The sequence below is a fragment of the Calidris pugnax genome, unplaced genomic scaffold (genome assembly GCF_001431845.1).
Source record: "Calidris pugnax isolate Ruff unplaced genomic scaffold, ASM143184v1 scaffold219, whole genome shotgun sequence".
In the NCBI taxonomy this organism is placed as follows: Eukaryota; Metazoa; Chordata; class Aves; order Charadriiformes; family Scolopacidae; genus Calidris; species Calidris pugnax.
In genome coordinates, this window is record NW_015094507.1 from 13910333 (window position 1) to 13935483 (window position 25151).

General features: G+C 38.0%; 2 protein-coding genes across 10 annotated transcripts in view; one reads left to right on the forward strand and one right to left on the reverse strand.

The window, feature by feature from the left end:
• The window catches only part of LOC106901556, a 170145-nt gene extending 148922 nt beyond the window's left edge, over positions 1 to 21223 (reverse strand). For 5 of the 9 annotated variants that reach the window (XR_001414326.1, XR_001414323.1, XR_001414325.1 and 2 more), the window contains exons 1-2: positions 20638 to 21223; positions 19652 to 19695 (exon numbers count right to left, since the gene is read on the reverse strand). Coding sequence is in view for 3 of the 9 variants with exons in the window: in XM_014964396.1 (XP_014819882.1) it covers positions 20638 to 20708 (71 nt within the window). In the remaining 6 variants the exon portion in view is untranslated. The remainder of the gene's footprint in view (positions 1 to 19651; positions 19696 to 20637) is intronic. The other 4 variants (XR_001414321.1, XM_014964396.1, XM_014964394.1 and 1 more) reach the window with 1 other exon arrangement.
• A 425-nt stretch (positions 21224 to 21648) lies between these two features.
• Positions 21649 to 25151, forward strand: part of MMS22L (MMS22 like, DNA repair protein) — a 91317-nt gene continuing 87814 nt past the window's right edge. The window contains exons 1-3 of the mRNA XM_014964442.1: positions 21649 to 21744; positions 22257 to 22724; positions 24121 to 24308. Coding sequence (XP_014819928.1) covers positions 21649 to 21744; positions 22257 to 22724; positions 24121 to 24308 — 752 coding nt within the window. The remainder of the gene's footprint in view (positions 21745 to 22256; positions 22725 to 24120; positions 24309 to 25151) is intronic.

Consider the following 25151-nt stretch of genomic DNA (forward strand, 5'->3'; position numbering starts at 1 on the left):
TGTACAGTATACCAGGCTAGATGATCACAGTACTCCCTTCTGGCTTTTTAATCCATGAAACTGTGTACATTTCCATTTCAATGAAACTGCATCTTTCAATGAGCATTTTTTAAAGGAACGGCTTTCCAGTGAGCTGTAGTTATGCCTTGAAGGCATAGCACTGTTTTGGGGGAGGCTTGTGAAAACTTCTGGATAGCACAATATGGTGTTACTCTGAATGGGGAAAGCATTCAGTCCTTTCTGAGCCGAAGCTGGGACCAAGTACAGTAGACAGTAGAATCTGCTTTGTTTAACATATTAATGTGAAAATTAACTCTTTGCAACATCACCCTGAATCAGCTTATGCACTCAGTTCCACCATCATTTCATGAATATGACATTGGCTTGGCATAACCTAATTTTAACTTGGTTTTGTTTACCAGATACTTTCTCTTAAATCACTACAGAAAAGGAAGCCTAATGTAAAAGAGCTAGGACCGGGACACATTTGGATCAGAACTTCTAACTTAGTTTCCTCAAAAAGAAATATTATTTTTGTGCATCAGACTACTTGGAGACCTGAATCAGAATAAGACAAATGGATACCATTGGGCAATTCACAGAAAATATTTCTTATTGCACCAAGACAAATCACTCAGGTAGACACAGCCTTCAGAAACCCTCTGGCTACGGCAATCTAACCAGTCCACTATTTTCCATCTGTGTTAAACCACTGCATATAATAAAATATTTTTTAAAAATCCACTTCACTATAGGATTTTGAAGTTTTGAAGTCCCTGATTTTGACAGTTAGCAATAAATTCAAACTAACATGTTTTCAGTATTGGGCACAGAATGTTACTTATTCATATCTATTTCATTTTCTTACAGTACTTTCCATTTCATTAATATCTTCCTGTGATTTTTATTATCACATTTCAGATGTGTAAGAAGTCAGTCAAAAAAAAATAAAATTGAAGATAATTCTGATTGCTGACACACAGAAGTACAACTGTAGATCCTTTACATGAAATTAATTTTTCTGCAGGTAATACAATAAATGGACAGACCTTCAAGTTCAATGACATATTATCAGCTTAAATGCAATTTCCCAATGAACATAGTGTAGAAAGACTTAAAACACAAGCATATCTTAAAGGTAGAGAGGATAATCGGAGTAGTATACTACCTATTGAAAAGATCTCATTATTTTGTGATTTAATCTCTGTCTGCAATTTGTGTGTGTGTGTGTATGCTATAATCACATTTAACCTTGAGAAAATCCTGCATCTGGTACATGCTTTCAGCAGGGAGTCCTTATACTAGTAAATTTGAAAACCAGATCTGACTTTATACTTGCTGTGATGCCAACAACGGCTCACACAATTATTTGTCTGCTTTTAGCTTAGTGTTTGTGAATAACTTCTTATACCAGCTATCAGTTGTTACCTTTTTGTTAATATTTTTCATCATCATGTCTGTAGAGGTCACTGTGATAGAAAGGGCAAATCAGATAGAAAAAAATCTGTAGTCATGAATAAAGAGTTTGAAAATAATGCTATTTCTTTTTCATTGTTTCATCCACAATGTTGCCTTTCACAGTCTGACCTCAAATGTGTAACAATACCTGATGAGAGCATAAGAATAGCAACAACCACATGTTTCTCCATAATTGCTGTTTGTCAGTCATTTCTTCAGCATTAACAACATTCCAGACAACTCAAGGTCAACTATATCTTATGCTAAGGGACAAAACCCCTCTTATCAAAAGAAATGGGCAAGCCAACAAAATCCATTGCCAACTTCCAGATGAGTGCTTGATTTTAGCTCAGATTTGTGCCCATGACTAAGGAAAGCAAAGCCACTGAGAATATTGGGGCAGTATAAAGTGGCAATCAAAGCAACTGAATATATTTATATATGCACAATCAACTCTATGTGTTCACACAGCATTTTAATACAAAGAGTTAAACTAGTGCCCTGAGATGACCTTCCCTATAAACCTGACCTTAATTGTGTTCTAGGGGATATTTATATGAAGACAATTCTTTATTAATTTCTGCAGTGTATGAAAATGTATAAAATTACATTAAATATATGACCAATTTTTCACCTTCAATCTTACTGAATTCACCATTGAAACTGATAGGAAATACTAAGCTAAAAATAAATTAAATAAGGTGGTGTAACAGATTTGGTTAAGACCCTTACTAGGCACACAAGGATTGAAAAATTTAGGTCAGTATTGTCTTAGTAGAGGTGCCTGCAAAAAAAACAGAATCAGGAGGAAACCAATTAGAGAGAGTTTTGCAAAGAAAGTAGCCAGATATCACCAACCACAAAGACAGCAGTAATATATCTTAGGGCTGTAAATAGGTATTGTTTGCCATTTTCACCAAGCGCTAGATAAAACCATAGGAAAAAAATGTATTCTATAGCTTGATTTTATTTGTTCTTCATAATTAGCCAAGTTTTAACAGGAAATAAGTAATTCTCAAATTTTTATAGTGAAAATTAAAACAATCCCATGAAATAGCTATCAGCTCAGGTTAGAAAGGCATAAAAGTAGAATATAGCTTTGTTCAAAGACAAAAATGCAATTTTTTAAAATCTTTGGATTGCTTTGAAACATAAAAATAATTTCAAATTTAATACTGAACTACTCATCCTTTCTGTTGAGTAGTAAAGAACATGATTAATGTATTTCAATTTTTTGATGGAAGATTTTTAAAGAAAGATTTAGAAGGGTCTAATACCATGAAGGAATTGGCAAGAACATCAATTGACCTTATGCACCAATTGTTTCATCTCTTTTGGCACCAAAATTGTTTTTCTTCAGATCCACAATATGACCCCTGTCTCACTGCCAAAGCAGTCCTTGACACTAAGAAAAGAAATTCTGGTGGCAGCAGATTTTAGGGCATCAAAAATGGCAGATTCGACATCAGTCTCATGAGAGCAGTGGACTGTGCTGATAGAATTTTCAAAAAAAAATAATTGTTCAACATCAATCTACTGTTACTCATAAAAATTAAGCAATGTTGCTTTTCTGTTGCCAAATGCCATGCAGGCTGATTAATTCTAAAAGTTGAAAAAAAGGGTTTCTTTTTTCCTAGCTGAAGACCAATTGGTAACAAAGATGCATTTCTCAGTAGGAAGACAACAACTAATGAAACCTGGTAAACACACTATTAAAAATATCCTAGGAAGTTTTACTGAGATTTCTGAAGTGATAAGCACTACAAGCTCTGCTCAGTCCGAGGTCCAGGTTATGAATTATGATGTGCATTAACCAATATTGTTTGGACTCTATACAACAGGTTTTAAGTGTTGCCATGCTAATAATTCAGCCTATAATTAACAGCCAGGTTAACTCTCAGCTCTCAGTCTCTTCCATATGTATTTTTTTTTAAAAAAGACATTCTGATGGGGAACACCTAGGTGTCAAGGTATCATTATAACTTAAAAACGCAGCACAATAAATGTGTAACATATAAAGTATGTTTCCTGTACCTACTTACTGTTCCATTTATTGTGAAGTGACAATCTGCCTAACGACCCTATTGTCCAGAGCTATTTGACCACATAATCACTAACAGTCTTAGTGTTACCTGCAAGGGAATACAGATAAACACAAAATAGAAAGGATCAAAAAGATGACAAGACAAACAGGACAGAAGAAAGACTTAGAGAGAACAAAGACTGAAACAACGTTGCCTCTAAAAAATCCTGCTTGTATTAAATCTACTGCTTTGAAGTTTTGTTTATCTACATAGTACTCAGGGAAATACATGCCTATAACTCTACATATTTTGACTGTATCTCATCTTTCTGTCACTTTTCTGCCTAGGTCCTCAGTTCACTCCAAACACAACCTTAATTTTACTGTGTATGCAGTTCCAATGAAGTCACAATGAAATGTTTGGTATATAGGTGTGGTTTATATGTAGTCGCTTTGAAGAAATCATCATTTCACATCTTTGCACAAATATCTTCTACAGTAAAGCAGTGATTTAGCGTGGGACATTCAAGCATTCATGTGAATATGTTCAATAGTTTAACATATTAAACGACATGACTAGTATGTTTCTATTGCACTGCTAATAAGGTATAAAAATAGAATATCTTCTGTAAAGGACAATTATTAAGTTTTTAAACACTTTCTTTCTATAGTGGAAAAATAGATTATCCAAGAGACTTGTTTGTTGTATTTCTGTTGAAACTTCTATTAGAAAATTCCTTCAGAAACAGTTAATGTAATGCTGCTATCCTAGAGTAAAAGGAGATCCTTGCTCAGCAGGGTGCCAATACTGAAAAGAGAATATAGAACTTCCTACATTGCCTTTTTCACCATTCTTTAGAAGTATGTAATACAACTACCTGACGGCATACACAGTCCATTCAATATTTTGAATGGGAGGAATACAAAAAGCTACGTGGTCCCAAAAGTGTGATTGAGTCATTTGATGCAGGTGTGTACATTGCACTGGTAAGTGCCAATAGGAAGGTTTAACATCCTCTTTAGTCTCCCTTGTAATTTGTTAAACACAGTAAGGATGTACTAAAATTCTTTCCTTGACTGCTCACTCACAATTACAACATTAAGCACAGCACACCTGAAACTATAGGATTAGATCTTTTATCATCTCCAAATGTTTTGCATTTACAAATTTATTCTCCAGCTAGGCTAAGAGTTCATATAAGAGATGTGTAAATCATCACTAAAAACATCTTGGTGCTCTTACGATCTTGTATGTCAGCTGGGCACCAAGAAAGAAGCCAACAATGAATTAAGTAAGCTGTTATCAAACTCTTGGAGAGCTCAACACAGGATAAACATGGACTTGTTGGAGCTGGTCCAGAAGAGGGCCACAAAAGTGATCAGAGGAGTGGAATCTCTCTCTTATGAGGACAGGCTGTGAGAGTTGGGGTTGTTCAGCCCGGAAAAGAGAAGGCTCCAGGGAGACCTTATAGCAGCCTTTCAGTATGTAAAGGGGGCTTATATAAAAGGTGGGGACAAACTTTTTAACAGGGCCTGCTGTGATAGGACAAGGAACAATGGCTTTAAACTCAAAGAGGGTAGATTTAGACTAGATAGAAGGAAGAATTTTTTTACAATGTGGGTGGTGGTGTCTTCTCGGTATGAAATAACCTTCTGGTCAGCTTGTCCTGTCTGTGCTCCCTCTCGGCTTCTATGGGAAGCTGAAAAAGTCTTTGACTAATATAAACAGTACTTAGCAACAACAACGTGTGCAATCAACATTCTTCAACATTCCTTGCATCACAAATCCAAAACACAATAGCTACTGGAAAGAAAATTAACTCTATCCTATCTGAAATCAGGACATTGGCAAAGATACTGTTGCCCTGCTTACAGGGGTGGATCCCCATCTCTTCCAAGCAGATCCTGATCCTTAAGCAGGGTCCCACGGTCACAGGAACCAAATCCCTGTGGCCACCAACAGCTCCACAACCAAGTGTTGATGTGCAGTATCCTTACACCCCTTCCCTACAAGATTGAGAACAACACCTGGGCAAGCAGGAAACTTCTCTAGATGACAGGTTAGGTTGGCAGATGGTTGCCTTCCAACTCCTGCTGTACAGAATCACCTACTACTATCACTCAGCATTTCCTTCTGGTGCTCTTGCCTAGCTGAGGGTCAGCTGGCCCAGATGCTTCGCTTGAAAACACATCTGGCTCCTCCTCAGCTCTGAGGAATGTATCTTTTGTTCCTGCCAATGACAGAGTGTTTTCTGTTGCTGGATATTCAGTGTGCAACCACTTTCTCAACTCCAGAATTAATACATCTAACTTTCCAGATGCTGATTAGTTAATCTCCTATAGCAGGTACAAAACCCTACATTTTTCTTTCAGACAAACTGCATCACAGACTATGCACATGGAATATATTTAATTTTTGAACATTATTGATTAACCAGGAGTTATTAGGATACTTCCTGTATTATACTGACACTTTGAGTTACGTTTATTATGACTTACTATTTTTATGAAAGGGCTCAGACTACCAGGCAGGCATTCATTATGAGGCTGTGAAAGTAACTAAAATAAACAATACTTTTTGTATATCCAATATCACAAACTTTGTTTTGTACATTGAGTAGTCTAAAGAATTAATGATTGATATATGAGCCAATTAGTCAAAAAGAACCATTCAATTCACTTTATAATAAATATATTTTATTCAAAGTGCCCTTGAAAGCAACTATACACATCCTGAGTGTTCCTTCCTATGTACTCTCTAATCCTTGCCAATGAAATTAGTCTTTATTGATTTCCTAGCTCACTAACAAAAATGTCAAAATAGAAGAGATAAATGAAAATAGTCCTGACCTCAGTTTTGTACTTTCTGTTCCCCTTTACATATAAGAAATTTTATTCATAAGGCAGTTTTATGTGCTTTTTTTTTTTCCTCTTTTAAAAGTTCCAGCCTCTCTAATGCAGACTTTAAAACTCATCAGAATCTCACTAGAGTTTTTTGTATTACCTTCCGATGTCTGTCATTTGTTAGTTTAATGCAAAGGTAGGTCACACAAAACTTTATCATACCCCACAGACCAGTGTGGAACCATCCTCCAAAGTTTAGGTTTCTTCATCACAAGTACACTCCACAAGCCAGCAGGCAATAGCAAGTGTAATCTGTACAGCAGCCACCTCCCCAAAGCCAGCCAGAAAAATGAATAATGATTTCTAGAAGCAGCATGGCTAGACAAATACTGAACTTCTGGAATCACTTGATGTGGGATGTCAGAGAAGTTTTAAGCATAGGAAGTCCTGGCACTGATTAAAATAATAAAGCTAGAAGTAATAGGATCAGACTGAATTCATTGCTCTTGTGTGCAAACAGCTCTGTACTTTGTGATGTTCCAATTTTGGGACTCAAATTCTTTCACTTGGTACCAACACCCTTTTTTAATTGCACAGCTGAAGAAAACAAAAAGCAAATACAATCAAAACCCTCTTCACATTCTTATTTCCCTTAAATTCTTCTAAAAAAATCTGTCATTTGGTCTAGTGGCACTGCTTTGTTTATGTATAATTTTATGAATTTTAGAGATATAGATAAATAGTGAAGGAACTTTTGCAAATCTTTCAATATAGCCTCTTTGGAATACTCCCTCTTTTTTTGTGCATTTTTAGCAAAAAAAGTAACAGGATTTGTTCTACACTTGTAGAATTTTCTTCAATTATGAGAATTCTCCATTGATCAAGAAACTCATAAGAAGATTTTAGATTTTACTTGTAGGTCATACATGCTATTAAATACAGGAGGAAAGGTAGTATCTATAAAAGAATTCTTGAATTACTTCATTTTTATTAGAATTATTAATTCATGCTACAGTTAGCTTAAAGTGTCTAGCTTAAAATGTTCAAGCAATTGAGAATGTAGAAAGATATACAGATAACGACATAAAAAATGCATGCCATTATAATATAAATTATAATCATTTTTTGAAAATTCGTCTGATTTTTGATCACTTATCTCTACTTATCCCACTATGCACAGGGAGATAGTACTCTGCTGTAAATACATTTTCTGGTTATTAAATGAAGCAAGTCTGACTGGTTGGTTGTGACAACTGACACGTAAGAAATGAGTTTCTAGCATAACAAACAAATCTAAGAAAAAAAAAAGAATTTAAGGATCAGTACTGGAGCTATGTCAGCCAGAATATAAAAAAAAATACTTTCAGTCTGAATTTAAAATGAAACACTTTGCCAAAGAAAGTTGTAAGTTTTCATCTTTCAATTCCAGAACATCTATGGCACGGAGTACTTAGGAAAGATGATGCAACCTCACCAGCATCAAATCTGAAACTCAAAGACGCTACTTTACAGAGCTGAAAAAAATGTGCAAAGGGACACAGTATAAACATCTACAAATGGCTTTTAGGGGGAAAAAAACCCTGCTGCAGTCAGTGTGTTTAAGATGGAAAGACAAAAAAGATAAAACATCTTGCAAATAATAATTAAAAAAAAAAAATTAAAAAATGACACTACCAAAACCTCCTAATGATATGCTAAAGAGAGACACCTAATGGATAAGGAAAAACCAGCTGAACTCCTCAGCTTGTTGGGAATTTTGACAACCCATTTAATATCAGAAAATAGCATATTTGATACAACAGATTTCCCAGCCCCTTAGGACTTCTGATCTGAAAAAAGAAAGCCCCAAAATAGCCACTAATGTAATTACTAAAATAATGCACAATATTCAGATTTCATATGGTTATTGTCTTGGGTTCTACCCATCTTCCCCTCATGGATATGCACACCATTTTCAGTATTTGCACAGAACAGTGTATTTCTCATTCATTATCAGATAATGGACAACTACATCTGTTACATACACAGCCAGCAATCTACCTGAGAAATATGTAGTATGTAACTCATTTCTCCTGAAAGCCGAGGGCTTGAGAATAAACAGCAACATGTGATCAACAACTTTTGTTGGTTCACAAAATCATAACCTGAGAATCTTATAAAACATTGAAATTAATATAATTTAAAGGAAAAAAATATTACAGCAGAACTATTCTTATGACAAGGAAAGGGCATAAATGCACAAGAACACTCATTAAAAAAATAAAGTAAGGAAAAAATACAGAGTATATAGAAAAATTCTGCCTTTTCCATTTGAAATAAAAGACTGAAGACAATCTTACTCATGCAATAATGTTGTCATTCTGACAAATTCATCAAACAGAGGATGATACTGAATGGAGTCAGAGCTCTCTAGAAAACAAGAAAGTAACCACCTATACACTAACACTTGGAAAAAAATGTGGTCTTGCTACCTTTTTCTCCAAGAACCTAGCAATAACTCTGGGTCATTTCCCAAAACGGCTACAACAAGTAACTTGCAAGTTGCTCTTTAAGCAGTTTCTCCTCCGTCCTCCAGCACTGACTTTCTGCTGTGTATCAAATACAGAAACTTGGGTCTTAAGGTTCCCATGTAAATTTCCTAGGAAAATAGAGAAGCACCTTCAAGAAGCAGCCCTGGGAACTCCTACATCAGGTCTGGAGTCTGCTCCAGCTGTTATGGTATTAAGACAACTGAGAATGGAATAAGCTATGCCTCAGTCAGAACTATTTACTTTTCTGCAAAAGATTTCATTGCTTGGATTTACAGAATCATGGCACACATACAGGCTAATGATATTCAAGAACGAAAGCTCAAACTGGATTTATATAATTTCCCATTAGAACAGACTTTGCAAACTTTTTTTTTTTTTTCCACTGTTCCTTCTGATTCAAAAAATACAGACTTTGATAGAGTAAAATGGTTATTTGCTTCTAAGTGTTGAAGCATCTGAAACAGGTAAAATCCCAGTACAGATTAAAACATTTATGGTTATCACCTTTTAATATATCTGATCTTCAAGCACACAGCAAGAAGGCTGGCTGTAAGAGCTTGGGAAAAAACCCACAAAACAACACTTGAAGAGCAAAAAGAGTAATTGTAGCAAGTATACAATATTATTTCTTAAGTCATAATGTCAAAATTATTTCTAATAAAGAACTGGAAAAGTTAAAAGGCATAAGATGGCAAGTAACAGAAAGGTTAGATTTCATTAAGTAAAATAAACTCTCCATTTAAGTCTAAATTACACTTAGTTTTAAAAAAGCAGTGAAAAAATTTAAGAGCACTCAATGATTTCCAGAAAAGAAAACATTTTTTAATCAATCACTTTCATCAACAGGACAGATAAGAAAAGTATCATTTTTCAAATGTATACTGGCCAAGAGCTTGAATTCGAATTATTTTGTTCTCTAACTAGAAAGATGATAGCCTTTTCTTTACAGAATAAACAGAATTAGGGTAAAAGCTTCTGTGAAACATAACTGACAACAATGAGAAGAAAAGATATGGCAAGAATAATCACAGAAAATGCACAAGTATGAAAGAATGCTATTTTTTTTCCTGGAAAATTAATTTCAACATATAGCATATAAAATACTTCCCCAAAACAACCTGTAACTACCTGTGATACCATAAAAGGCACATTTGCTTAATTATTGCTTAGGTGAAGAATTCTAAAAAACGTGAAGGACCTGGAATATGAACAGGTCTTGCATGTTAAGTTTTATTACCCACAATAAAATCTACACGTACTGTCTGTCTGTATGTATCAGTGAATCCAATTTTAAATAAACAATTTTTGCTGCCTATTTTTCGAGGGCAACATTGTAGGCAGTGCCTGCATATTTACCGGTATAATTACAGGTATTTTTTACCTCTGAACTGTAAACTTCTATGTAAAATGTATCAATACAAAATGATCAATGCTCAACACTTAAAATCTGATCCTGCACTTGGATCTACTGACGTGTATTTCTGGATGTGGGGAGTCTCGTTCTCCTCCATGGATCAGGACTGGTAAGAGAATTGCTGTTCTAGGTGACTGGTAAATTTCTCTCCAAGGTTATCACATTGGGGTATTTAAATTCAGTCAAAGCAGCAGATGTTTTGTGTTAGTTCAGTGGCTATTCATGAGCACATATAACAGGTACCAGAGGAGTTGTTATCAAAGATGATTCTAATAAAATACTACTACCAACTGTCAACTTTTTACTATTTATCACTTCATGCTTCTAGACATATTCCAATTTGTTTTCTTTTCCTAGATTAAGAAATCTGATGACAGAGAGTTAACATGAAATGACATAATTTTAACTGAAAATTCTAAAGATTTCTAAAGCACTAAGAAATAAACCTGATGCTTTTAAAAAACACAAAAAATGTCTAACTGGCAATAATTTCTGATTTTTTTTGCCATGTATTATGAAGTACTGAGGGAAAGGAATGGATTATTTGGAACTAGAAAAGTTGTAAAACAACCATTTGAGAAAAGAATAAAACAGTGAATACTATAAACCATAAAATAATAGAGATATGAGGAGCAGAGGAGAGTAAGGAAATAAGAAAGTAGGGTGTGTGGTGCAGTTTTCTAGGGTAAGCATAGAGAGAAGCAGCAGTAATAGCTTTCCATCAGAAGCTGTTACTCCTGAAAGCCTGGCATCTGACCTGATTCTTCAGGATATGGATCAGATTTCTATGAATAAGAAATAATGAGCACATTTAAATGAGATTAAATGAAAGAAACACCATCTCTTTCCTAAGACACCAAGCTCAGCAGCTTTTTTTGTAGACTCTGAGAGAACAAAAAGCTCCTTGGACCAGACTATTGCTCCTTTTTACATGGTTTCATGAAAAATGAGTACTGTTGCCTTGTTCAGCTCCTCTTGATCACCTGCAGTAACCAATTCTAAGTCCAATACACAGGGAAAGGTCTCGAAGATATAACATTCCTACAAACTTTGTGAAACAAGCAGCTGGATAGGGTGTCTGCCTGCTAAAAGAAAATGAAGTGAACGCAACTTTTACTTAGCAGCGCAGATTCTACTTCTCAGTCAAGGCCTTTTTTTCAAATTGATCCTCTCTTGCCTAATAAAGGGTGAGTTTATACAGCAGCCTGAGTATTGCTCAATTCAGATATCAACTCACAAATACAAACCCATAGGAAATAAGGACGCATTTAGTCTTGCAGAACTATTTCTTAAACCAAAAGCCTCTAATTTAAAGTATACTAACAGACCGGCGTGCTGCTCCTTCCTCTCCTTCTATCTCCCCAGCCTCCAGCCACTCTCTCTTACTCTTCCTTGCCCTATGAATCTGGCATTCCTGCCTCCATAGTGGCTCAGTACCAAAAAGCCCAATATACAGCAACTCCCCTTCCCCAGTCATCCCCCTCAGGCTATTGAATAACCTGAGTTTCCAAAATCTACTGTCCAAAACTAATCCGGTGAGAGACTTCAGCTTGTGCTTGCAGCAGAGTACCAGGAAGACATCCCACAAGTTTGTTCGGATCAAGGTAGCCCTTGGAGTCGGCAGCAGTATCGTGTCAGCACAAAGCTGTGTCCAATTTAACTGCTGTGTTAAGATGTACCATGTATCAGCTCGGACAAAAAAATATGCTAATTCAGTGATATTATTTTTGAGACCCCAGTCAGTGTCTTTGCACTTCAAATATGACATAATCAGCTTGATTGACCCTTATTTTAGGGTCAGGAAAAATCTTGTGGGTTAATTATCATGCTGTTTACTTATAATGGATAGGTAGCTTTTGTGTAGCTATGATTATCTGGTATATCTAGCTGATTTCAGTGCTAATAATAGCTTCCTCTAAGAAGTATTAAGATACGGTATTGATTTCAAAAAGGCTGTATCACTGTGCTAATAGACAAGAGATTCAATTAGTAAAGATGACTGGCAACATTTATCTAAAAAAGCTCCCTGCTTTCCTGTGAATATCTAAACCATGACTTAGCTAAATATTAAAATCAAGATCAAAATACTCGAAAGCAATCGGAAATGTGAATTCTAAAACTTTAGAAACAAGAAACGATTTCCAGAGAGTAAGGGTTCAGAAAGTTTGGTTACTTTAAATATCTCAGACTGGGTATTCATAACTTGAAGACATGAAAAAAAAATCAGCTATTATTTTTAAAAATCTTCAAAATAAATCTATTTTAAAATAATTTGCAAGATTTTCATTATAAGTTCTCCTACCCATTCCATTCTAGTAACCTGATAGATTTTTGTAGTCCATCTGCTTTTACTGAGCAGTATAGAGGTGTTCTCTATTGGTAAATACCTAGAAAGTTGAATGACAGTTGAGCAGTGACATTTATTCTATTTTCCAAGTCTCTCAATAAGTTTCCTACTGGCTTTTTTCTTTTTTTAATTATTTCTGCATACTTTAGAATATCATATCTTTCATTAAAAAAAAAATAAAAATTCAACCTAAATAGGCCAATACCTCCTGCAGGTAAAGTCTAAACAATTTTAATCATTTCAACCAAGAATACCGTCTCTGGTGTTCATTATGCTCAAACAAATAAAATGATCTCTTTACTTCTATTAGTGTAGGAGGAATCTTCTCTCAAATGTGATTATCCAAATGTGTGCTCCAGTAAGCAGCTGCCCAGCACCCTGGAATAAAGCTACAGATTTTTGTCATTAATTTAAAAGATTGGATCTTAGGGTTTGTTTGGTTTGGGGTTTTTTTGCTGAGAACCATATTTGTTCACACACCATCACAAGCTTCTCCTATCAAAGTGCAAGGGTGAGCCCTACGCTCTCAAAGTTGCAAGGGCTACTTATAGTTTGCTCTTTGGTAAAACACAAATCCCATTCATCCAATGCACCTTTACAAATGCTTTTTTTTTCCCCAGAAGGAATGCTGATAAGACAGGACCATTGCCTCAGTCCTTTCTATAAGATGGGCTGCCACAATCTCCTGGAACATTCAGCTTGTATTTTCATTCTGTGTTGAAGAGGGAGATGTTCTTTTTCTAATCTAGGATGCAAAGGATAGCCATATACTGAAAACCACATCAATCTGAGCAGGGGATAAATTAAAATATCTTCGGAGTGTTGTTTTATTACATAAGGTTGACTAAAAGTGGTTAGCTCTAAACATAACTACAGCACAATTTTACAGTTTTTATCAACCTACTTGAAATTATTAGATCTAATCTGTTATAATACCATTGTACAGTTTTCATTTTTCAAAAATAGCAGTTTCCCTATTTTGGTAAGTACTGTTAAATCTATTAGAATATACAACACGCAATTAGATATGATTCACTACTTATGCCCACTACTTAATTCGAGACACATTTTCCAATACAGTTTTCACGATAATGTATCTTCATTTCTGTCCTTTAAGCTTGATGTGAGACAGCTGTCAATTTATTCTCACTGTTCTCTACTTCCATTGTTCCACGTGTGTCGGACTGACAACAAGGAAAGTTTAATGTAATTCTAAGTCATATAAGCACACCTGGAAAATTACAGGACAAAACCCTCATCAGGAAACCTGAGAAAATGTCTAAAAAACATGATAGTACCTTGAAGCTTCTGCATGTGTGTGTGTTTACTATGCAGACAGAATAAAATCTAAGGCACTTTATGAAGTGGAAAATTACTGCAGTGGCAGACAGACAAACTTCCTCTCCTCTCCTCCCAGGAAGAAATCTGCCTCTGGAGATTTCAGATCTAGTCATCAGGCACCATCACCACTGTCCTATCTTGTAAAACCTTTCTCTGCAGAAAGGATAATACAACTCTTACTCACATCATAGTATGGACATCTAGAAATAGGTTCATAACAGTAGCATTATTTTCAGTTATCATACAGACCTAGCCCTTTGAAGGCCAGATACGGGGAACAAAACTCCTTTTTTCTCCATGATAGACACTTCAGACTAGTTCATTTGTACAGTCATGTTAAAGTTTGCTACTACGAACTCTTCAGCCAGAATGCCTGTTTCAGCCGTATTTATTTAAGTGGTTGCTGTCAAAACAAAGATTACATAATTTTACACCCATGTTTTACAAATTAGGTAGCCAGGGCATCCACAAAATGAAGGCTAAACTCATTTATTTTGGCAAAAGCTTTGAGATCAACTGATGAAAAGTGGTATCTGTGTACACTTGCCTTAATGTACTAGCTAACAGCTCATCTTCAGACAACATGTACCGATTTCTATATATAATTTTAAAAGCATTTGTTTTTACTGGTTCCTATTATGTTTTGAAATCCCTTTAAAGAGAAAGGTCCTCCTTTCTTCACTATTCACTTTCTTCCTAGGGAAAAAAAACAAACAAAACAAAACCAAACCAACAAACCTAACAGGAAACAGTATTTCGGACTTGAAAAGTCTGTCTATGTTACTAGGAATTAAAAGGGTAGCATTTAAAATTATTAACTGCACACATTATTTGTATTAGTACTGTTATGATTATTTATTGTATTGAGACAGAGCCTAAAAGCCCTCTGTTCTACATTCTCTACAAGTTCAGAAAAAAGAACAACAGTGTTTTCACCAGAGACCTTGCAATCTAAACATAGAGACAAGAAATGGGATACTACTGAGAAAACAATGAAAAACCAGTGTGTGATAGGAAGAGATAGCAAGGACATCAGCAGTCTAAATGTTGTCAACTCATACAGCAACGTAACATGAGTTTTAAGGAGGGATTCTTTGGGAACAGTAAAAGCCTCCTGAGCTTCAAACCAAGCATGGGGGAAAGTTTAATAAGAATGGCTGAAAAATTAGCAGGCGAGCAAGGCAAGCTGGAGTTTAATGAGGATACGAAGTAGCTCCTAGCAGGAGAGTAGGTACAGAAAGTATGTATAGATGATGAGACAGAGGAGAAGCCAGTTGGAAGCAGCAAGATGCTTCTGTGCAGTATTGAGTATTTTTACTACTATTTTTTCTGGCCTGCTATGGATGCAGATAAGAACATCAAAGTTTTATGGATTTACATTTTATAGAAGATTGAGCATGTGAACTCATACAGTACCTTCTGCTATTTCTAGTTTGACTTTGCAAAAAAGCCCAAACTGGGTTTTATAGTATGAATATTTATCGCTATTCTACTTTATATAATATATACATAGGTTTATATATAGGTTGGAATTCTAAATATCGAGTCAATTATATGGAATTTTACCGACTAGAATGCATATGATCTACTTGCAAAATATTTCCTGGAAAGCACTAGTGAATGTAACTGCATTTGAGATTTCTATGATTACCGTTATTCCATTGGCATGTATCTTTCTGTGGAGAAACAGATAAATTTGGAATTCAAAACATTATCAAAAACTCTCTTTCCACTCTCAATATTTGTCTCTTTTGGTTAACCTTATTCTTTGTCAATCGAGTTTAAAAAATGACTCAAAAGGGAGATAGCCTGGCATATGCGTCCATTATTCCTACTAGAATGTAGTACTGGTTTTCATGGGAATTATGCACATGAAGGGAGTGCATTATTAGGCTAGACTAAGAGAAGACATTTGGAAATGCTTAACTCATCATAACATTTCAGAACCTAATATTTATAATGGTACTTGAGCCTGGAGCAATACAAATAAAAGCACAAAATACTACTCCTGGAAATATATTATGGATGGATTTTTGTTAACTTTTGTTAACTTTAGAGATAGCACTAAAAATTGCACTGAGTTAAAACTATTTTCTTAGCTTTTTGATAAAAGAACAAATACAGAAATATGAATCAGATCACGCAAAAAAACTTGCAATATTCCTGAACATGGGAAGTTACAGGCCAGTAAGAAGACTGTAAAAGGATTACACTACAAATATATAAAATACATGTCTGCATAATCACATAAAGGTCCTTAAAATTTTCTTTGGTAGCCACCACGTCTTCATGATCAGGTTATATTAATCCTGATCCCCTGGAAACATCGCAAGTCATCTTTAATTCTTCAGACACATGACTCTTCCCTCTTGGCTTCAGAAATGTTGTTCTCCTCCTCCATGACAACTCAGGGATAGTATGAATTGTCTTCCTCTGACCTAGGAATGACCGTTGCCTCCTCCTTCCTCGGAGCTAAATATGAATTGACCTCCCATTTCTCTCTAACAGACTGGGTAGACAACAATTTGCTCTTTCCCAGATACATAGCTCAGATGAAGAATGAATCTGCTGGGCTAGTTAGAATGGGCTAGCTTTCTAAGATTTATTTTTTTTAAACTAAAACATACTGTTTATCTTTGCGGCAGTTAACCCTGGGCCTTATTTTCTGGTTGCCACTAACACCTGTGCCACTTTCACTAAAAAGTTTTCTCACCTGACTGTTGTAGTGCCTCAAACTCAGATTGTCCAGTCTGGCTGGGTTTATGTGCAGAAGTTCAAATTTTAACAACTTCTGGCCATCCAAGCTACTTTATAACAGGAGCACAAGCTAAAATTTTGACTCTCCGTTAATGCTTCTTGAAACAATCCTCTGAGGACTGAACACATCTGATATTCTTTTCAGCATGACAGTTCATATCTGGACATCATTAATCAGGTCAGTCACAGGCACTTACCATGAGAGTTAAGGCTATTGGATAATATGTTCATGAATCCTCCTCTGCTAGGACCATAAATCTCTGAATTAAAAAGCTATTCAAACATGTTTTATCTTTTCATATTGTACTAGATTGTACCCTGGATGAACAAATGTCATTGCACCCCTAACGTCTAAGTCATGTTGTTAAGATTTTCTTAAGAAAACAACAGAAGTGACAAACTACCCTTCATTAAATGAAAATAGAGAACTTATATGGGAGTTGGAATATCATGCCTTAGCCCGGAGCAGTGCATTTCAAAAAAGAAGAAACAGGGAGAGGACAGAGAAGAGGAACAAGAATTCATGAAGTACAAGGAAAAAAAAAAAACCACCACCTTTTTTTTTTCCTATGAAGAAGAAAACAACAAATTGGGATTGGTTAAGAGAAGGACACAGTGAAAACATGACTAAGAATCTCAAAGAGGTAAAAGGCTGCTGCAAAGAGGAAAATAAATTCCCTGTAAGCACTGTGAGAAACGGGCTGAGTTTTGCTTCAGCTAATTGATATATTTTTGTTAGTATGTCTGTATTGACGGAGGAGGCCAGGTGATGGTGGAGTCTCACCCATTGTACCAAACTAATCCTTAGAAGAGCCCTGGGGCTGTCCAGGGGTCCTGGTCTAGGGGAAGTCATCTAGGTGAAGAGAGCCAGGCCGATGGCAGACTGATAAGTGGACAAAGGACTGTGAAGAGTGACAAGTGGATGAAGGTCATCTAGAGGGTGGCTGATGAAGATGAGGATACGACCACCAGGGTGCTTGCAACTACTAACACTGGACAGTAGGTGATAGCAAAGACGGTGAAATATCGTGTAGCGTAATCAACTAATTAAAGGTGTGTTTAGGATAATGATTTTGTAGAGTAGGTGGGTGAGCCTTGTAAGGTAGAAAGGTGTAAACTAGATCTGTAATAGGTCAGGTGGTCGGGAAGAATGTGAGCTCCAACTTCTCAGCCAATGAGAAGAGAGACAGTAACTCAGGCGGCCAGGACAAGGGTATAAAATATCTAAAAACTAAAGGATTGGTGTGCCTCTGCTTTGAGATGCACCCAATTCAGCACTGTTTCGTATAATAAATTTTTATACCTTTGCTTCGGTGATTTTGTCCTTTTTAAATTCTAAGTGTGAGCCGGTGTTTCTCACAGCACTGTGCAAAAAGTAATAGGATCGAGTAATTTACTTTCAGCATGTTAAGTTTAATACCAGAAATCAGGAAAAACTTTCTAATGGGAAGACCAGTGAAATGCTGGAATAGATTACTTGAGTAAGTAATCATAACAAATCTTTACAAAGACAGGCAAGCATTCATTAAAAAAGAGAGATTTTATTGATCCTGGCTTTGAAGGGAGAGTGGGCATGATGCCTTCTTGAAGTTTTTTTCAACTGTATGACTCTACGCTGAAGTGAGCAAAGAAATGTAGGTATGTAGTGACAGTGACATGGTATTACAGTACCACTTGCTGTGGTATTTGGAATGTAATTATGATCTTGAGTTGGAATGAAAGCCATATTCTGCAAAAGACCCAATCAATTTCTTGATTCTAATGCAATCTTCTAGCTGTGCATCACCTACCTACATCGATCTAATCTGGAGCTTCTTTATTCAATAGTTCAATGATAATTACTTTCAGGACTGGACTATACACAAATATGATGTCTAATCTGGTCATAGTATATACCACTTTGTTTACTAAGAGGAATGACTTAGTAACTTGTCCCATGGCCTTTAAGACCAGACAACACTAACAACAGCTGCTAATAACACCAAATTCCAGGTGTAGTCTTTGGTGAAAAATTTTTAAAGGAATTAGCTTTGAAATATTTTGCTTCAAAAATCTAGACGTCCTCAAAACTCTTAATCCCATATCTGTACTTGAGTGTCAAATTAGGACCTTTAGTGGGTTTTTCTTAATTTAAGCTTAAAACTTATATTGGTAGACCATCTTTAATAATTAGAACGGCGATCCTGTGAACACTGCACAATAATATGTTTATTTCAGAGTAGTCTTTGGAAAGTTAACACAAAATAAGTAAATAACCTTCTCTAGTCAGATTTTGTTTCCAGTAAAAATTTATGATTGTTCTGATGTAAGAACTCAGGACAGATGTACAGCTGCCATTCTAGCAACTAAGTATGGAAAAAGTCACATTTTCCAACTTCATTTCAGTATTCTTGGGTTTTATCCTATAATGAGCAGCATACAGAAGTAGGAAAATTACATAAGCATGCATATCCCCTAGATTCAAATCACCTGACGTAACACCATGTAAACAATTCGTGGAAAAAGAACAAACCTGCATTATGATTCATGTTTTGGATGGTGAGAACTAAGCTGCTAGAAAAATAGCATGTTTTCTAAAATATGTATTCAGTAAAGACCATGATAGCTGAAATAGGTACAACAGCAACGTAGCAAGCATCAGGTGTTCTCAAAGTTTCTACTCATAAGAAAGTAGCTTCCATTCAAAATATCCCAATTTGATAGAAGTTACAAACACCTGTCCTTCAGACAAATGTCCTTTAGAAGACATTTAATCTCTCGTACTGGAGATTGCTCTCTGCTGGAGTGTACATTATTCCCCTTTTCACAGCCTTTAAAAAGAGGCACTAAATGCAACTTCACTTCCACCCTCCCATCAGCGAAGTTGCCAAAAACACGACTCCAAAGTGAAATGAGCCCCCGGTTTGCCCCCCCTGGGCTGTCCGCAGTGTACTCACCATGGCGGGCTAGTTTGGAAGACTTTCTTCCCCTCCCCCTGCACCTACGCACAATGAGGGAGAATGGAAAGCAGTTTCAGCATTAAATTTGAACTTCCCCGCTTTTGTTAGCATGAGTCACCACCTTAACATTATCTCAACTGTAGACTTTTATCTGTGAATATCTAAGCCCTGTCTTGTGGAAAACTAATTACTGAGCCACTGAGAGGCTTCATAATGTCCTGCATTTAAGTCCTGAACATCATACATAATGCATAGGAAGCAGTCTCTGCACTCTGATTACAGAACACTGTCATTAAGAGAGCAAATTAAAGATGTGAATAATTCACTGGCTGAGCTTATTGTCAGTGCTGCATTGTGAAATTAGAATTTCTAATAAGTACTGCAATTTTTTTAACCCAATTAACACAGAGAACATCTTGAGTCTGATTAGTACAATAAAAATTATTACCTTATTCTTTTGCTTCACAACAGCCAAATTAAATACTGTACTTAATTATGCAGCATTCATCACTTCTGTGTTAGAAATAATAATAATAAAAAAAATCTCACTATCGCTTTAATAAGACTTCCAATATTTAGAGTGCAACTGAAAAATAGAGCATATGAATCTCCAGCACAATTTCTTATCACAAAGTTACTGGTTTGTTGGTTTTTTTTAAGACTTTGAAAATCGGTTTTAATATCAGCAGTCGACCATGATGTCACTGCTGAAGTCCTCTCTGGAAACAAAAACGTATTTGGAAAAAAAACCCCAACAAAACGACCCTTCCAAACAAGCTCTGAATATATATAGTGAATTAACTTTCTCTGGGTTGATGTGAAGACAGAAAAAAAAACATTACCATGCACTGACATGAAACCTAGTACATAAATATACAAACATATAAATATATAAATATATACATATATATATACAGGTTGTTTCACAAAAGACGCTTAGGAAATATACTAGGAAAAAGCAGGAGCTGGATCAGCTCTCTTACCTCAGTTCCCTCTTGGCACGGGATAGATAACATCCTTTCATCCTAGAAAGGAGAAAAGTCCAATTGAACATCCAGCGTGTTGATTTTCCCCCACATGGTGCTTGCTGCCATGTTAAATAAAGAAAATGATCACTGAAGATGCAGCTTTTGTCTCCAAATATTTTAATACTGCCTTTTAGTGTCAAGGACCCTAGGAACCTTAGCACATCTGGCAGCAGACACCACTGGCTGCAGCTGCTGCAATGGGCTTTTTCCTTAACCCTATTTAATTTCCAGCTCCTTTTTCTTCCCCATCCTGGGTAAGTTTAATCACCGAGCATGGGTGGGGAAAAAAAAAAAGAAAAAGAAAAAAAAAAAAAGGAAAGGTGGCATTGCAATCCCGAGCTTTCTTGGTTTTGTCCTAGAGACAGGGACTGCAGCAACCACCTTGCATCTTTGTCTAGTTATTTTAGCATGTGCGTGCGAGAGGAAAGAAAAAAAAAAAAACCAGCTGAAAATTATTCAAGCATAATGCAATAGACATAAAGAGAGACAAAAAGACAGAGAGGAAGAGAAAGAGAGGGGAAGAGAAAGAGGGAGAGAGAGGGAGGGAGAGAGGAAACAGAAAGACTAAGAGAGGGAGAGGGGGCTGTCAGTGCAGATAAATCTGCATATGGAAATCAGGGTTATCCTGGGTACAGTTTTATTTAACCATGATGTACTGCTTTTTTAATTAGACAGGAATTTAAAGAAGGAAATGAGGGATTCTTACAGACACAGGAGCAAACGAAGCATTTTTAATCACAGGAGAGTTTTCACAGCAAGCTGTAGCAGCCACAGCAAAACTTTTTACAGCAACTTTCTTGTTAGAAACAAAAGTTTCATGCACTGCTGCTAATTTACACCAAAAAAAAAAACAAAAACAAAAAACAGGCAAAAACGGAAGAGCATTTTGAAATGAAATCAAACCAAGGCAATCTAAAATACTACAATAATTATTTAAAAGATGCAGAAGCTGCTCGGTTCCACAGGATGCATTTTAAGCTAAGTTACGCCAGGCAGAGGTGTTGGGACTTTCTCCCTGGCCCCTACTCGGCAGTGACTGTCACACCAAACGAAGGCGCTTCAGTAAATGAAAAGAGCAAAACCCTGCTTGAATTTAAAATGTACTGTACACTGCTTCCCATGCTTGATGAAGAATTGCCCGTGTCTCTAGACGGGAGAGGTACCTGACAGGGTACAAGGCTGGATCAGGATCTGTAGGGCACTAAGGAAGAGCAGGACCTCCTGCCCTTGGCTGTGAGGAAGTGGGGAGGAGTGAGCCCAGGTGGCTGAGGAGGAAAATGAAGCTCAGGTACAGGCTCAGCCGAGAAGGAAACCGGAGAAAGGTGGCAGACAGCTGAAGGAGAGATAAGAGCAGCAGCCTGATCTGGGGCACTTACTAACTGTGGCGAGGTGGTGGCGTTCAGGTGACAGAAGTGGCCGGGAACAACTTGCGGTGGCTGGGACCCACAGAGGGGAGCTGCCAGAGTGCCACGGGCTGGGGCAGGCGGGGAAGAGACTGACAGACAACCCCACTTAAATTACAAAAAGCGGGCGAGTTAAGACGCCCGTTGGGAACCAGAAGAACTGAGAGATAGGGCCACAACACGGGTGAGGGGAGCAAGGGGCAGAAGCCGGGCGGGCAGGAGCTCACCCTGAGGGGGGCGCGGCGGGGCCTGTGGGCCACGGCGGAGCCCGCCCGCGCCGGGGGAGGCCCTACAGGCGGCGGGCACAGCCCCAACGCGGGTCGCGAACTGGCGGGACGGGGCCAGCACCCGCCCCGCGAAGGAGAGGCCGACCAAGCCACGGGCCGCGGGGAGCCGCCTGGCGGGCTGCGCTGCGCTCCGCCCCGAGGGCGGCGGGGAGAGCGGAAGGGACCGGGCGGTGCAGGCGACCCCCCCCGCGCCGGCTCCCGGGGCGGAGGAGAGGCGGGCGGCGGGGGAAGGAGGAGCGGGCAGCGGCCAATGGGCGCCGTGGCGCTTGCGCAGTTGCGGGGCTGGCGCTGGGGCGCGGGACGTACGGAAAAGCGTCCGGGCGCGGAAGAAGAGTGGTGTCTCCGCCAGCGTGTAGGTACCGGGCTGCCCTCCCTACCCACACCCCCTTGTCTGCCCCCGACCCGTCACGTCCCGGTGCTGGCCCGCCGCGGTCTAACGGGGCTGGTGCGACCCCTCGGCCCGGCCCGGCAGCGCCTCTGGGGAGCGGGGAGCGGCGCTGGGCCGCGGGCGTTCCGGGTGGGGGTGATGGCCGCGGCGGCTCCCCGGCGGCCGGGGAAGTCGTTCTCCAGCACGGCCAGCGCTTGAAGAAATCAGTAATTGCTTATGCTGGGTGAGGGATGCGATGTGCAAGCGCAGAGCTGACGAGGGCTGCCACCCTGAAGAGTTGCCCTTGTTCGTGCTGTTTTTTTCCCCAATGTTTTTTAACCTGCGGGGTGATATTGATCGGATTTTCCTTAGAAACTCTGCTGACTTAGCATATGCCCCTCAGCTGTTGATTTCTGCCTTGCCGGCTGTGCTAACGCAGCCATACACCGGTTCCAGCTGTAAACTGAGGCACTGAAGTCAGCCTTTCACTTGATGCACCTCAGGAATGTCAATGAATGGGGAAAAGTAGCACAAAAATTTCTTTTTTTTTCCTTGAGCTCATTTGTTGGTCAAGCTTCTCTATTACCAACCTCTACCCACAGTGTGAAGTGATTTCTACAAGAATGGTATCAAGAAGTGCCAGCAGTGAAACTTAAAACTTGATCTAGAGCTAATAATTTTAGATATATTGCATGCATATTATTGTAGAACTCTGTGGCATCTGTTGCCTAGTTCAAAGTCTTTCAATATGTTGTATAAAATATCCATTTACTAGTGGCAAGTATATTGTGAACTTTTTTTGGACGTGATCTTCTTTCCCGCTTTGCTTTTGCTTCTCTTTTTTCAGATTCTTGGGAAATCAGACTTTTTAGAAACTTCCAACTCGGGCTATGTCAGAGTAATTTTCTGAGCTTTAAAACTTCAGTGGGGGTTCTGTAATTATCGCATGGGGTGTATTTACTGTTTCTTAGAAGGAACTTGAGCTGTAATATTGCCTTAAAGTTGTGGACAGCTGGGAGCCCGAAATGAACGATGTTTTCATAGCATAGCTACACTGGCAAGTGTTGACAAAAGTCACTTGCCTGTGCCTTGTAATGTAATCCTACCTCTTATTTTACCGTCGTGCTCCTGTACCCTCATGACTAGTCAATTTAGAGAGCTAAACCAGAAGAAAATGAACCTTTTTTTGTTTTTGTAGTGTTAGCTTTTTAATGATGTGAATCCCTGAAACAGGTTGATGGAAGATGAAGCTGATGTTACAGTTAGTCAGATCTGGGTCCTCACTTGAGCTGAACAATTATGGGGAGTTGTAACAATGAGAAAATTACGTGAAGAAACACTATGAGTGTTTTTTAATTTATCTGTATGTTTTGTGGATCAGGTGGAAACAATGGACGATGACTTTGAGGCTTCTTCCACACCCTTTTTTCTCACTGAAAGCTTGGAGATGGCAATGGAAGTGGAGAATGAGAACTCAAAGCCACCTTGTTTTTCCTGTGCTTTTGACAACCAAAATGGAGGGAGAAGCTTCTCTGCTGAGTCTTATTTAGCAAGTGGATCTCTGAAGAGGTATGGGTTTGGTTTTTTTTGAGTTGCAAATACCTTACCCTTCTAAGATGTTCTTTCCACTGGTGCTTGATGCCTCTAAGTGCTGACAAGGTTTCCACATCAGTTTGTTCTTCAGCTCTTATGGTCCTGAGATCAACTTGGTGGTATACCAAAGCGGGAAGAACAATTGTATTGATACACAGCTTTGAACGGTGTTCTAGGTCCAGTTCCTAGCTTTGTGAACTTTAATATGCTGTAAAGGACCTGTTACAGGCCTGTTGGGCATCCAAGACCCCTTAAATTTCTGAGGAAGCTGCAGCACTGCTTTTTCCAGTCATATGCTCTATTTGATGCTGGCTTGTTCTCTCTTTTCCACGTGATAGAAACAAACCTGCTCTGCCCACCTTCCCCAGTCCGCTGGGACTGTCCTTTGGAGCTTTAAGGCACTCTTTCTCAAAGTTCTGCTTCTGTGTGTATTCTGGATTTAAAGTTCAGAAGTCACAGGCATAAGAAATGACTATTTTCTGTGAGATTCTAAAATATTAATTTGGTTTAGTTAATATCTTCTTCACTGCCTATGACCCAGCTTAGTTTTCTGTGCCATTTGCTGGTCCTTCAGGGTTGTGATGTTTTTTTCCTACAAAAGCATAATCGTTCTGTCCATCCATCTTTCCCAGTACTTTCTTTGAACTTGAATACCTACTTACTGTGGGTTTCTTCTGCCAAGCCTTATATTTTGTGTTGTTACTTTAGGGTTTTTTAACCTTCATCCCCGCAGCTTTTTCTGTAAAGCTTTAAAGGGTACCGTGCTACGCCTCCCCTAATCCCTACCTTATTTATCTTTTTTTTTTTTTTTTTTTTTTT